Source organism: Penicillium psychrosexuale (assembly GCF_028828465.1).
Source record: "Penicillium psychrosexuale strain IBT 29551 chromosome Unknown utg000004l, whole genome shotgun sequence".
Lineage (NCBI taxonomy): Eukaryota > Fungi > Ascomycota > Eurotiomycetes > Eurotiales > Aspergillaceae > Penicillium > Penicillium psychrosexuale.
This window is the reverse complement of record NW_026643189.1, coordinates 2,818,519-2,830,921: the sequence shown is the minus strand read 5'-3', so window position 1 is coordinate 2,830,921 and position 12,403 is coordinate 2,818,519. Positions and strand designations below refer to the sequence as shown.

The 12,403-nt window shown below is 51.2% G+C and overlaps 4 protein-coding genes across 4 annotated transcripts; 1 reads left to right on the top strand and 3 right to left on the bottom strand.

Annotated features, from left to right (window-relative positions):
• Positions 1–49: 49 nt before the first annotated feature.
• On the bottom strand, positions 50–2,244 carry N7518_006898 (putative phenol 2-monooxygenase; the record flags this gene model as incomplete). Its single annotated transcript, XM_057187825.1, has 5 exons — positions 50–1,263; positions 1,313–1,347; positions 1,405–1,883; positions 1,943–2,156; positions 2,204–2,244. 5 exons carry the CDS (start codon positions 2,242–2,244, stop codon positions 50–52), a joined length of 1,983 nt encoding a protein of 660 aa, XP_057039528.1.
• Positions 2,245–3,971: 1,727 nt separating this feature from the next.
• On the top strand, positions 3,972–6,409 carry tktA (transketolase tktA; the record flags this gene model as incomplete). Its single annotated transcript, XM_057187824.1, has 6 exons — positions 3,972–4,025; positions 4,161–4,300; positions 4,395–4,479; positions 4,528–4,822; positions 4,882–6,245; positions 6,296–6,409. 6 exons carry the CDS (start codon positions 3,972–3,974, stop codon positions 6,407–6,409), a joined length of 2,052 nt encoding a protein of 683 aa, XP_057039527.1.
• A 163-nt stretch (positions 6,410–6,572) lies between these two features.
• On the bottom strand, positions 6,573–7,589 carry N7518_006896 (uncharacterized protein; the record flags this gene model as incomplete). The annotated part of the gene is made up of 1 exon (XM_057187823.1): positions 6,573–7,589. One exon carries the CDS (start codon positions 7,587–7,589, stop codon positions 6,573–6,575), a length of 1,017 nt encoding a protein of 338 aa, XP_057039526.1.
• Positions 7,590–8,135: 546 nt separating this feature from the next.
• Positions 8,136–11,334, bottom strand: N7518_006895 (transcriptional regulator family TF; the record flags this gene model as incomplete). The annotated part of the gene is made up of 5 exons (XM_057187822.1): positions 8,136–8,766; positions 8,888–9,440; positions 9,492–10,558; positions 10,614–11,137; positions 11,191–11,334. The coding sequence occupies 5 exons, from the start codon at positions 11,332–11,334 to the stop codon at positions 8,136–8,138; spliced, it is 2,919 nt and encodes a 972-aa protein (XP_057039525.1).
• Between the last annotated feature and the right edge of the window lie 1,069 nt (positions 11,335–12,403).

Here is a 12,403-nt window from a genome sequence, read left to right as displayed (position 1 = left end):
ATATTTCAAATATGTCCCACCGTATTCCTATTCCCCCGTGTGATATTCTCTAGAGAGTTGGGTCAACCTCGTCTGTAGACTTCTTCACAAGAATTCCATCCAAGTACCGGGTCAGTTCGTCCACATCGCCAAGTTCACCCACCCACCCGATATATTGATCCGGGCGAACGACCACCAGCGCCCCAAGAACCGGGTCAACTCCCCACTTCTCATATGCTTTTCCATCGCAATATCGATCAAACATGCATGCATCATCACACCAAATCTTGTCATATGCCCACCCTTCCACCGGATCAAATGGACGCAAAATCTCTGGGAAATCAAAGAGTTCTACCTCTTTCCACGGCGAAGAATGGATGGTAAAGACATCAACAGGACTCTTGAATCGACCAGGAATCTCCATGTAGCGGTTGAAAGGCGAACTGCTTGATCCAGCCTGTCCAGCCAAACCCCGAGTCAAAGTCTCAATGCGTTGCTTCTGCATTGGGTTTCGAATATCTCCAGCCAAAACTAGAATGCGAAAGCGCCCATCACTTTCCAGCGCTCTTGTTGTCCATATTGTACCACCATCAGCCTGATTGCGAAGCTTTGCCGGCCGGACCCTCTCCCCAGGAATCATATGCTGCGCAAAAGGAAATTCGGCATTATCTTCGGCCTTCCGAACAAGACTGCTCGCGGGGTAAAACACTTTCCATCCATCAGCAAAGTCCTCAAACTTCCCCGCAATAAGAGCCATATCCGAAGCCTTCGTATCCGCTCCAGGTTTCTGATCAGTAAAGATAGGCGACCAATGGCGATCGAAGTCAAGCAACATTTCCGCAAGTGGGTGTCTCTCCAAAGCATAAGTCCCAAGAACCTCCGGCTTGAGAGTACCCGCCACAGCAAGAGCAACTTTCCACCCAACATTAAACCCATCCTGCATACTCATATTCATCCCAAGCCCCATCTTGGGTGAGTGCGTGTGCACCGCATCACCGGCAAGGAAGATTCGGTTGTCTTTTGTGGATTGCGTGGCGATCCGCTGTCCGACTTGGTAGACAGTCCACCAGCTGCATTCCTCGAAGTCGAAGGTGAAGGGGGCGAAGATGGCTTGCACACGTTCTCGGATGAGATCCGATGTGATTTTCGAGCGGTCGAAGCGGTCGGTTGCGCCCGCTTCGCAGGTTTGCACGGGGACGTAGAATCGGACTAGGCCGCGCTCGCGTGGGATCACGAGGATCGTGCCTGCGGCGTTGGTTACGACGCTTAGACGGCGAACGTCCGCTGTGGAAATGTTAGTGGAAAGGGAGTGCACACTGTGGGTATTACTTACGGAAGTCGCTAACGGGTTTCACGTCTATCACGCCCCTGTATATGTGGTTATATTAGCTGCTGTAGCATGGGTAGTTAATGTCTACCACTAACCATATATGGTCCGTGTTAGACCCTTCCACGGGGATGTTTAGCTGTTTTCTGGTCCAGCTGTGGGCACCATCACAGCCGATCAGATACTTGGCTCTGATTGTCTCGACCTGTGTCTTCTGTGGTTTTGTACGCGGGGCTAGATCGGCCCAGTCATCAGGAAGCAGGTTACTGCGGTTCACCTCGATGCCAGCCGCTTCGATTTCCTGTCCGCACGACGAATTCGAATCATCTTCGCCAAGAACTCGGACCTTGACAGTGATAGGATATGCGTCGGGATCATTGCTCAGTTTCTCATCGTATTCCAAAGAGTCGGCGATCACACTCCGTTCCACGTCAAGATCAGAGTGCTCCCGAATACTATCGAGAAGGAACCGCTCAATGCGTCCCTGGTTCAAGCATGTATTGTGGAAGGGAGACTCGTCGACCCTAAATATGTCAATCTGAGCCTGTCGGACAAGCTTTCCCTCCGGTCCGGGAACCTATTTGTTGGTATCGTCAGGCAAGTCCTAATCTTGGCGAAAAACAAGGTAATACACACCCAAATGTTCGCCTCAGTAGAGACTGATCCCTCCGGCATGACACGGTTTTGGAAACCCATACTGTCAAACAACTCCAGCGTGCGCGAACGAAGCCCGTCTGCGTGGCCTAGAAAGACTTTCGTGGCACGATTGTCGATGATGCGTGCGTTGACTCCGTAGCGAGCCATCCAGTACGCTGCCATCAAGCCGGATGGTCCAGCACCAATGATGAGTCTGCGATAAATATTAGACTATGTTAGGTAAAGGTAGGGGGAACTTACACATCGGTTTGGGACTGAGTAGACTCTTGTTCTTTGTCCATCGCGACAGGATATATATTTCTGAGCAGATGCTAAATGATGACCCGTAGATAGAGATAAGAACGATTGTCCATTCAATTCAAGTATCCTTTATATAAAGGAATGTGGGCTTGCTGCGCTACATGATCCTAAACGAGGGGGCCGGCCCCATGTAAAGCTGACTCAAGTCACAGACAATCCTGGGATTATAGAACCCAAAATCGATCCTAATTCAAGGGTCTTCCGTGTTAATTTATTCAATAATTCTCTTGTAGGCTCCATATACGACGAGATTTATATCGAGCCCAGATCAATATGCCATCCATATTAGTCAGGTGCTCTGGTTTCCTGTTGTGACGTGGAGTTCCAGCAGCTGAGATGAGTTGGCGGATTTTTAATGTACCCATGTAGCGCAAACTGACCTAACTGCGATGTTGCTCAACCTGGGCTTGGATGATTGGCTTTGAGCCGGGGGATTTCCCCGAACGTTCCCCTCACACCTCGTCGGAGTTGAGGTTCCGGGGGTGGCGATTGCATCGGGAGGCCGTAAACTCCTTGAATGCTTATTCATGGTATTGATCAAGGAGGCAACATGAATGATTCGATGCAAGTATTACCTTCAGAATTTGATATTGGACTGGAGTTTCTCATCTTTTAATCCTGGGTGACAGTGACTTCCTGGGGAAGCACAACAAGGGTCTGGGTTGGGTGTGTACTCGGATGGGAGATTGGCTGAAGACAGGCTGATATCAGGCAGGAGAGCCCGACGTACATGCTATACAGATATCTCGTATTTTGACAGAAACCACGACGCCTAGGATGTGATCACGGAGATGTACAGTTCAGATATACTTCGCACGTGACTGGATGATGTTCTTCCGGCACACCGAGATGTTCACGGGTGAATTCCCCCGTCTCAGCGACGACATACTGTGGGGGTCGCGTTATAAATTCCCATGGATTGCCATTCCACTTATATTCGCAGATTTATCTTGTCATTGGTGTCGCAATGTTTCTTCGGATTGGCCTAATTAGGAAATCCGATGCACGGCCACGTTGACAAGCGTCAAGGAGCTGTCAAGGAGCATTCGAGGCAGGCCACCAAAGCTATTTTTTTCAGTCGACCAGCTGATCATCGGCACGGTTATTGAGGAGTCATAGATAGAAATTCGGCTAATTTCCCTCCGTGAACAGGCCGGTTGCGAGTCGGAGCAGGGTCCTCCGGACGGCTCCCGGTGTATACTAGAAGAACGTGTGGATGGAGGAGTGTCGGAAATGCGGGCCATTGAGGTGAGGACGGAAAAAACGGCTATTGATGCGTTTCGAGACAAGTGCAGAAGTGGTCGAGTGCATGTTCATATACAATGTCGTTGCTTCATACATATTCATGCCCTCGTTGATGACTCATCCCATAGGGTCGAGAGGTATAGCAGCTAAGCAGATACCTATACAAGTCTAGAGAGAGCAATTGGATTGATTTAGCCTGTCAAATGATATAGAAATACTTCCGCAAATAGATTTCCTCCATAAATTCTCTGCTAAATGCGATCTGAACTCCGTAAGCTAAGTTGCTGGGCTGCAGGCCTCCGCCTCCCCCACCCGACATCATACCCCCACCAACAAATACGTTCCCCTCCCTCTTCTCTTCTTCTCTCATTCATCCCCCCAAATCCTCCCCTTTACTCAACAATGTACGTACTGAACTGACTTCTTGTGGTTTTCCTTTCTAACGGTATTAGAATCCGCCATCATGGGTTACACTGATCTGGACCATTTGGCTGTCAACACCATCCGTCTTCTGGCGGTACGTTAATTTTTCCCGGGAAAATCGCCACAACGTTCTACGCGCCCAGTGGAGCTACGTTGGGGTCTTGGACCTCATATGAAGCTTCAACGCGTGCAGTCTGGGAAATCTGACTAACATTTATCTCGCTATTAGGTTGATGCCGTTGCTAAGGCCAACTCCGGTCACCCCGGTGCTCCTATGGGCATGGCCCCCGTGGCCCACGTTCTCTGGAACATGATGAACTTCAACCCCAAGAACCCCGAATGGCCCAACCGTGATCGTTTCGTTCTCTCGTATGTGCTTTCCTCCGTCATTGGAAGCTAGGCTGGTCCTTTCCATGCGAAAAATCAACCGCCGTGCTATTGAATTCCGGCTAATCTCAAATAGGAACGGCCACGGCTGCATGCTGCAGTATGCTCTGCTCCACCTGTTTGGATACAAGATTTCTTTGGATGACCTGAAGAACTTCCGTGTAAGTCCCTCCAAGCCATATACAACAGCCCTGTACTCATTTCAGTAGCAACTCGACAGCATCACCCCCGGTCACCCCGAGGCTCACGACACCCCCGGTATTGAGGTCACCACTGGTCCTCTTGGCCAGGGTTTCGCCAACGCTGTTGGTCTCGCCATGGCTCAGGCTCACTCCGGTGGTGTCTTCAACAAGCCCGGCTTCGAGCTTTTCAACAACTACACCTACATGTTCTTCGGTGATGGTTGCGCTATGGAGGGTATTGCCAGCGAGGCTGCCTCTATGGCTGGTCACCTTAAGCTTGGCAACTTGATTGCCATCTACGATGACAACCACATCTCCATTGGTAAGATTGACTCGAGTACCTCAAGCTAGATATGAAAGGCTGACGGCTTATCTCCATAGATGGTGACACCAAGTGTGCCTTCACTGAGGATGTCATGAAGCGCTTCGAGGCCTACGGCTGGCACACCGAGTGGGTCAAGGATGGTGACCACGACCTCGAGGGTATCGAGGCTGCCATCCGCAGGTGTCAGCAGGTTACTGACAAGCCCTCCGTCATCAAGCTGACAACCACCATTGGCTTCGGCTCTAAGCTTGCCGGAACCGGCGGTGTCCACGGCAACCCTCTCAAGGCCGAGGATGCTAAGCACGTCAAGGCACTTTTCGGATTCAACCCCGAGGAGAGCTTTGTTGTTCCCCAGCAGGTTTACGACCAGTACCACAAGCACGCCGCTGAGGGTGCTGCCAAGGAGCAGGAGTGGAACCAGCTCTTCCAGAAGTACCAGGCCGAGCACAAGACCGAGGGTGCGGACCTCGCTCGCCGTCTCTCCGGCAAGCTGCCCGAGGGCTGGGAGAAGAAGCTCCCCGTCTACAAGCCTACTGATGCTGCCATCGCTTCCCGTAAGCTGTCCGAGGCCTGCCTCGAGGCTATCCACGACGTCCTCCCCGAGCTGGTCTCTGGTTCCGCCGATCTGACTGGCTCCAACAACACCCGCTGGAAGAACGCCGTTGACTTCCAGCCCCCTGACCTTGGCATCGGCGAGTGGGCCGGTCGCTACGTTCGCTACGGTGTGCGTGAGCACGCCATGGCTGCCGTCATGAACGGTCTGGCTGCCTACGGTACCATCATCCCCGCCGGTGGTACTTTCCTGAACTTCGTCTCATACGCCGCCGGTGCCCTCCGCCTGTCGGCTCTGTCCCGCGTCCGTGTCATTCACATCGCTACCCACGACTCCATCGGTCTGGGTGAGGACGGCCCCACTCACCAGCCTATTGAGACTCTGGCTCACTTCCGCGCCATGCCCAACTGCATGGTCTGGCGTCCCGCTGACGGCAACGAGACTAGCGCTGCCTACTACTCCGCCATCACCTCCAAGCACACTCCTACTGTCATGGCTCTGACCCGCCAGAACCTGCCCCAGCTTGAGCTCTCCTCTCTCGAGAACGCCCTGAAGGGTGGTTACGTCGCTGTCGACACCCCCAATGCTGCCGTCACTATCGTGTCCACTGGTTCCGAGGTCAGCATCGCCATTGAGGCTGCCACATACCTCCAGGAGAAGCACGGTGTTGCTGCCCGTGTTGTGTCCATTCCTTGCTTCGAGGTCTTCGATTCCCAGACCAAGGAGTACCGTCTCCAGGTTCTGCCAGATGGCATCCCCGTGCTGTCGGTCGAGGCCTGTTGCACCATGGGTTGGGAGCGCTACTCACACGAGCAGTTCGGTCTGAACCGCTTCGGTGCTTCCGGTCCCTACAAGGAGGTTTACGCTGTAAGTTATCTCCGCTTATTTTTCCATGATCATTTACTAATTATTTGCAGAAATTCGAGTTCACCCCCGAGGGCATCAGCAAGCGTGCTCTTGCCACCATCGACTTCTACAAGGGCGTCCCCGTGCGCTCGCCTATTAACCGTGCTTTCCAGCAGATCCTGTAAGGGACGGAACGAATATGACGTAACAAAATGTTTTGGTTTTTTTAATAGGGCAACAGCCATCTAGATATACAAGAATGCGAATAAAGCACTCTATTGTTCACTTATCAACCTAGTAACTTTAACAGAGTAATCAGATGCGTATATTAATATCTAGCAGACTAAATCACAACTCTTCCCAGTTCTTCTTTTGCAGCTCCAGAACATCCCTCAACATCTCCTCTTTCTTCGTCCTCTTCGCAAGAGTATAAGTCCCATAAGCATCTTCAGTCTGCTTAACAACCAAGTCCTTCCACGGCTGCTCGCCCTCAATATCAATCTGGCCCAAGTCACCCCACACATCCTGAATCGTCGGCGCAAGCTTCTGGAAAAATGCCCCAATTCCACCCTCTCCACCACCAGCATGATAACTCTCAAACACACCACTTCCAGCCCACCGCGGGCCCAAACTAGCCTTAACAAGAATATCCAAATCCTCCGCCGAGACAACCCCCTCCCCAACAAGATAACACGCCTCCCTCAGCAGCGCAAAAGCAAGTCTATTCCCGACAAACCCAGGCATCTCCTTGTTCAGCGTGACGGGTCGATAATGCTGCTTAGCCGACGGATCTGCACTCGAACCAGCAGCACCAACAGCAGCCCCAGGCCCAGGAACCTCGCTGAAATACTTCTTCACAAACTCCACCTCCTCAGCCTTCGTCTCAGGCCCAGGCACAGCCTCAATAAGCGGCATCAGATGCGGCGGGTTGAACGGGTGCGCGATGACCAACCGCTCAGCGACACCCTCGCACCCGGCTGCCTGCGCCGACGCGGGGATCCCAGACGAACTGCTCCACAGGTGTGCATGCGGGCTAGAGAGACTAGCAACTTCCTTCCAGAGCGCCTGTTTCGAAGCTGTCTTTTCCGGGCTCTGTTCCTGCACGATTGTCGCGTTTTCGAGCGCTACACTCAGGCTGGTGGCTAGTTTCAGGCGCGATGTGCTGATCAGTTCGTCGATTATGGTGGTTGATTCTGGGCAGTCCAGAAGGGAGGGGAGCGTGCTTCGGATCTGGGACTCGTAGTCGGGGCGTGGGTCGTAGACTGTTATGCTGGTGTCGGGGCGGCGCAGGTGCATTGCTAGCATTGAGAGGCCGATTGTGCCTAGGCCCAAGAGGGCGATTCGGTGGGGGTATTCTGTGGCCATGGTTTTCGGATTTCGGAGGTTTCGGTTTCTTGAAGGTGTTTGGAATAGGAGGAGAAAGAGGACCTTATAGATAGCTACATGTAGGTAGTTTCGGGGAGGTCCGCCGATAAGTGGGGACTGGAGGGGCTATGCGGCGCCGCCATGCGGCGGCGGCTGGCGGACCTCGGGAGGGGATTGTCTGTCGTGCCTAGGCTCTCATGATACTCCCAACACAATATGACGAGGAACTGAATCAAGACGAATTGGTGTCGCGTTAAAACCGGTAAGATCAATGTATGGAATCAGTCAGATATTACGCGTATCTACCTTATATATTTCTGGATGTTCTACTATTTTTGATGTTGTGTAGAACTATGACTCTACGAGTAGGTTTTGACATTCCTTGAGGTCACTCGATTTCCATTTTAGGGTCAAGTCAAGATTGAATAATCACAGGTCATGAAAATCCAACTAGTATGCCACAGGACATAGAACAATAGAGCCCACAGAAGAGGGGCGGTATACTGCTTGGATGCAGAGCAGCCCGAAAAACGAGACCTAGTATATTTATATTGTCTCCGTCTTATGCTCGGACGGGGCACTATTTTCCAAGTCCGCAAATGCAAGCCCCGTGACTTGATCGAGTTCCATAAGCTCATCCGCGACGGGTAAAGATTGCCCAAAGATATTATCCCATTCACCCCAGTCGAAATTGAGCCCTGGATCGATCATGAAGGGGGCAGGCTCAGAAGCAGGCATTGCGTTCGGTCCGGCGGTGTCCAAGAAGTTCACCATAGGAGAGTTAACGAGGGATTGTTGACTCGACATAGTAGCGGCGGAGGAACGACCAAAGGCTGAGTCGGGAGCAAATGCTCTGTCGCCTGACGATAGGGGGATATTTGCGGATGACATTGATTTGAAGTAAGGTGCGTTTGCGAAATTGGTTGACCGATCTTGCCCCGTCCAGGGCAATTCTGGGTTCAGACCGGCTTTCTGCCAGGCCTGTTGGCGCAGACGACGGATCATGCCCCAGGCCTCGCGGCCTCCATTCCTCAACGGGCGTTGTGTGAAGATGTCATCTCCACCACTTACGACACCTCCGTCTGGTCCACAGAGCGACATAATTTGATCGACAAATCCGCGTGACACGGAGGCTTCGGGGCTATATGGTCGTTCGTACAAGTCGATAAGAATAATCCTAGATCTAGTTAGCTTGCCCACTTAAGTCGAGCTTTCGACATACATCATTGCATGCATGGGCTGATGGTTCCTTGGTGATCATTAGTCAAAATTCTGATTTGAACAGTCGGAATGCTCACCCAGGCCAGCCCCACTGGAACGGCTGAAAGTCAGGATCCGTTGCCAGTCGAATAAACTTCTCCATGAATGCGTAGCAATGGCGTAGCGCACTACTTGAATTAGATCCAGTAGCCCAATGAGTCGCGACACTTACCTTTGTCGTGCTACTGGCCAGATTCGACTTCGAGGATTCCTGAGGAATGGTTGATACGCAACACAAAATGCCTACATCCCATGTTAGCGCCGCACGGAATTTTTGCATTAAAATACCGACCTTATCAATGAACAATGACAAAATGATCTTGGTCCATTTATGAAATGCGACGAGGACTGCTGAATGATATTGCTCCGGGCAGCCAGATGGACCTTCAATAGGAAGTTCCGCCTCGGTAGAATGAGAAACTCGTTTTGGAGATACTATTGTTCTTTCGGTTGCCGTTGTCTCTGGAATTCGGTTTATGATGGAGTTGAGTTTGACTTGAAGATCGTGAAGGACAGAGCGGAGCTCCAGCATATCCCCTCTTGTTAGAGGCTTCGTACCCAGCTGAATCTTTAGTACTTTACGAACAGACTCTGCGAGGAGGTCAGCTCACGCGCCTAACATCTAGACCCAAGATCACTCACGGGCCATTATGCATTTTGCCTTTGCGTTCAGATAATACACATTCACCATCGACGGCCCACCACAGACAGTCGGATTGTCTGGGTTATCAGGTGGCCGTTGGCCGTCGGCAACCTGTTGTTCATATCTTTTGGCTTCGGCAGTACCTAATAAGGTATCCTTGACCTCGCTGGTCTCGCGAACGTCCCAGTAAGTCGTATCAGTAAGCAATGGCGGAAGCCCACTCGACATCGCAATAACGGCATCCATATGCATGATATGCCACCACACTCGGCGTCGGAACTCTGCCTCCCATGGGTCGATATTAAAATGGGCGGGATCCCGATGTAATCCCAAGGTCTGTGCCACTCTCACTGCTAAGCTAACAAACAAACTACTTGCCAAAGGTTCTTCCTCTCTTGACAAAATTGTCTGCGCAACAAGATAGGCCGCCAGACCATGAAGTGTAACGCTGTGGGGAAACGAGATCTTGGCCAACCAACAGGTGACCTCCTCGCTATACTTTGTCGAGAGGACAGCGCGTGACGAAGTATTGAACTCCGTCTCCATCGTTCTCATAGAAATTGTGACTGAGCCTCCAAACCATATCGCGTATAGGAGTGGAATAAAAGAAGAACTAGGGCATGGCTCCCCCGTATAGCTTTTGCCGTCGTACCAGTCCCAAAAGGCTTTGTAACGTCTTAGGATCGTTGGAGGGTGAACAATAGGGCTCAGTGAGTGGACACCAGACATGAATCCCTTGTAGAGGATATCACTCTGCCATTTTGTCGGAACATGCTCAAGCATATATGGCTCGACCGATTTATCATTTGGTGATAAATAGGCCGATGGGATGCAAACGGCTTTCTGAATGGGTTCTGAGAAGCCGACAGGAAAGGGAGAGCGCGTGGTTCGGCTCGTAGTTCGGCTGCTCATCGATCCTTTCCGCTGTCTTTGCTTGCTAGAAACGGAATCGGTTGGGGTATTACTACAGGTTGCTATATCATGCGGCTGATTCTGGTTTCCGAGCAATTGATTGAGCTCCTCCATTTCATGGGAAATATAAGCCCAATACGTCGTCCCGACATATCTAAACCCAAGGTTAGAAACTCAATCGCACTTTAGCCTAGTGTGTCGATACTGACCTTGACCTCCCGCCATCCCCCAAAGACATGTGGCCCAAGTTTGAAGTTCCCAGTGGATCAACCAGATCCGTAGTCTGGCCATTTGGGATGGGGAAGTCATCGCTGCTACAGTCAGCAGCAGCGCTGAATGGACTGGGCGGTTGCGCGACGATCGATTTGCTCCCCAAACCGCCGTCCTCCATCGGCGCCGTTTGGACGCCAGTATTTAATGCAGCCGCTTGCATCTCTGTCGATTCATTCGCCTGGTTATCCTTCCGTAGTCGCTCAACGAGCGATACTAGTTGAGCCAAATGGGCTTCAACTGCGCTTAAATCTGTTTTTTGGCCTTTTAATAATGATCCCTGCCTCGCTCGGTCATAGATCGGCAGGGGTTCATCTGTATTTTCCTCCGACTGTGGAATATCTCTCTGCCGTTTGGCTCTCATTCGGCGAGTACGTTTGGGCCGCATCCCATCTTTCTGGATTTCCGGATCGTAGGCGCATTCGGTACCATTTTTCGCGCAGTTTCCGCATACTGGGAGTGTCTAACAAGAAATTTTCAGTTCAGGCAACTTGCTCCTGGGCCAGAGAAGATTACCTTGTCGCATTTGACTTTGCGCCGACGACATGTTTGACAGCTATAAATCACACGTTTTCGGGTAATGTGTGGATTTCCTGGCGCCGAGGGCGACTTTGGCGGTTGGGTGCTAGACGGGTTGGAGGGCCCCACCACAGGCTGCATATTCGGCGTGCTTTGACAATTTATCCGTCTCTTCTCATTAATTCCGTCCAGTGACCAAGTAGAACTGACATGGAAATAATCAAAGAGTTACGTATGGGACAAACCAACCCGCAGATGTCGGAGATAATTGCGTGGTACTCCGCAGTGGGAACGATCTTGGCACTCTGACGTCGGGCCTACCCAGGTGGATTACTCAGCACGGTCTGGACGAATCAACCTCCCACCTGGGCAACACGCATCGATTATTCCTAATATGCCACTAATTTGTTCCAGGGTCAAGAATATCTATGGCAAGAGAGTAGGTTATTGCTAGTTATTGAAGCTATCCAGAAGCAAAAAAAAAATGCTCACTTCGATATAGCTTCATGGTCAGATCAATCGATTTGATACGCCAATTGACATAAGTAGGTAATTGCTGAAGAATTGCTTCAGGAATGGATTGTAATATACTAACATGGGGTAGTGCATAGGCCAGTAGCTGTCCGAGAAATGGCCAATCTTCTACTCGATAAGCGTGGTTCAATCGGCTAGGCCTAATCCAATGGCCTCTCATTCAATTTCAAAACCGGAAGTTTCCAATTCACTGATCACTCAGGCAAAGTCCCGCATTTCATGAACCATGAACTTGGCGTGTTTGTTGTCGTTTGTCTTCCAACTGTGAGATTACCCTAGATCTAACAACGGGTCTACCCCACTCCCGGTTCAGCCTCAAAGCTTATTTGTGGTCACCATCTCAAGTCCGAGCCACTGCGTATGTTGTATCCTTATATTGTGGTTGTTTCAGCTCCGCTTTCTCGAATGATGACGAAGGAAGATCGTGACTACGGAGTAGTTAACTATCATACGACACTCGCATGCCACATCCGCTTTCCTGGAGCGTGGTTCTCGGCCGGATGCTTGTTGACAGAATTGTGTCGTTCTCGGCCGAGAGAGTGGCAGCAGCTTTCTCAGTCAGCTATGTACATAACTAGTCACCCTGGGAGCGCACAAATAGTTCGGTCCCCGCATTCTACGAACCCCCGACCCGCAACGGTATACCGAGAGAGCTATGATGGGTCGGCAACACCGA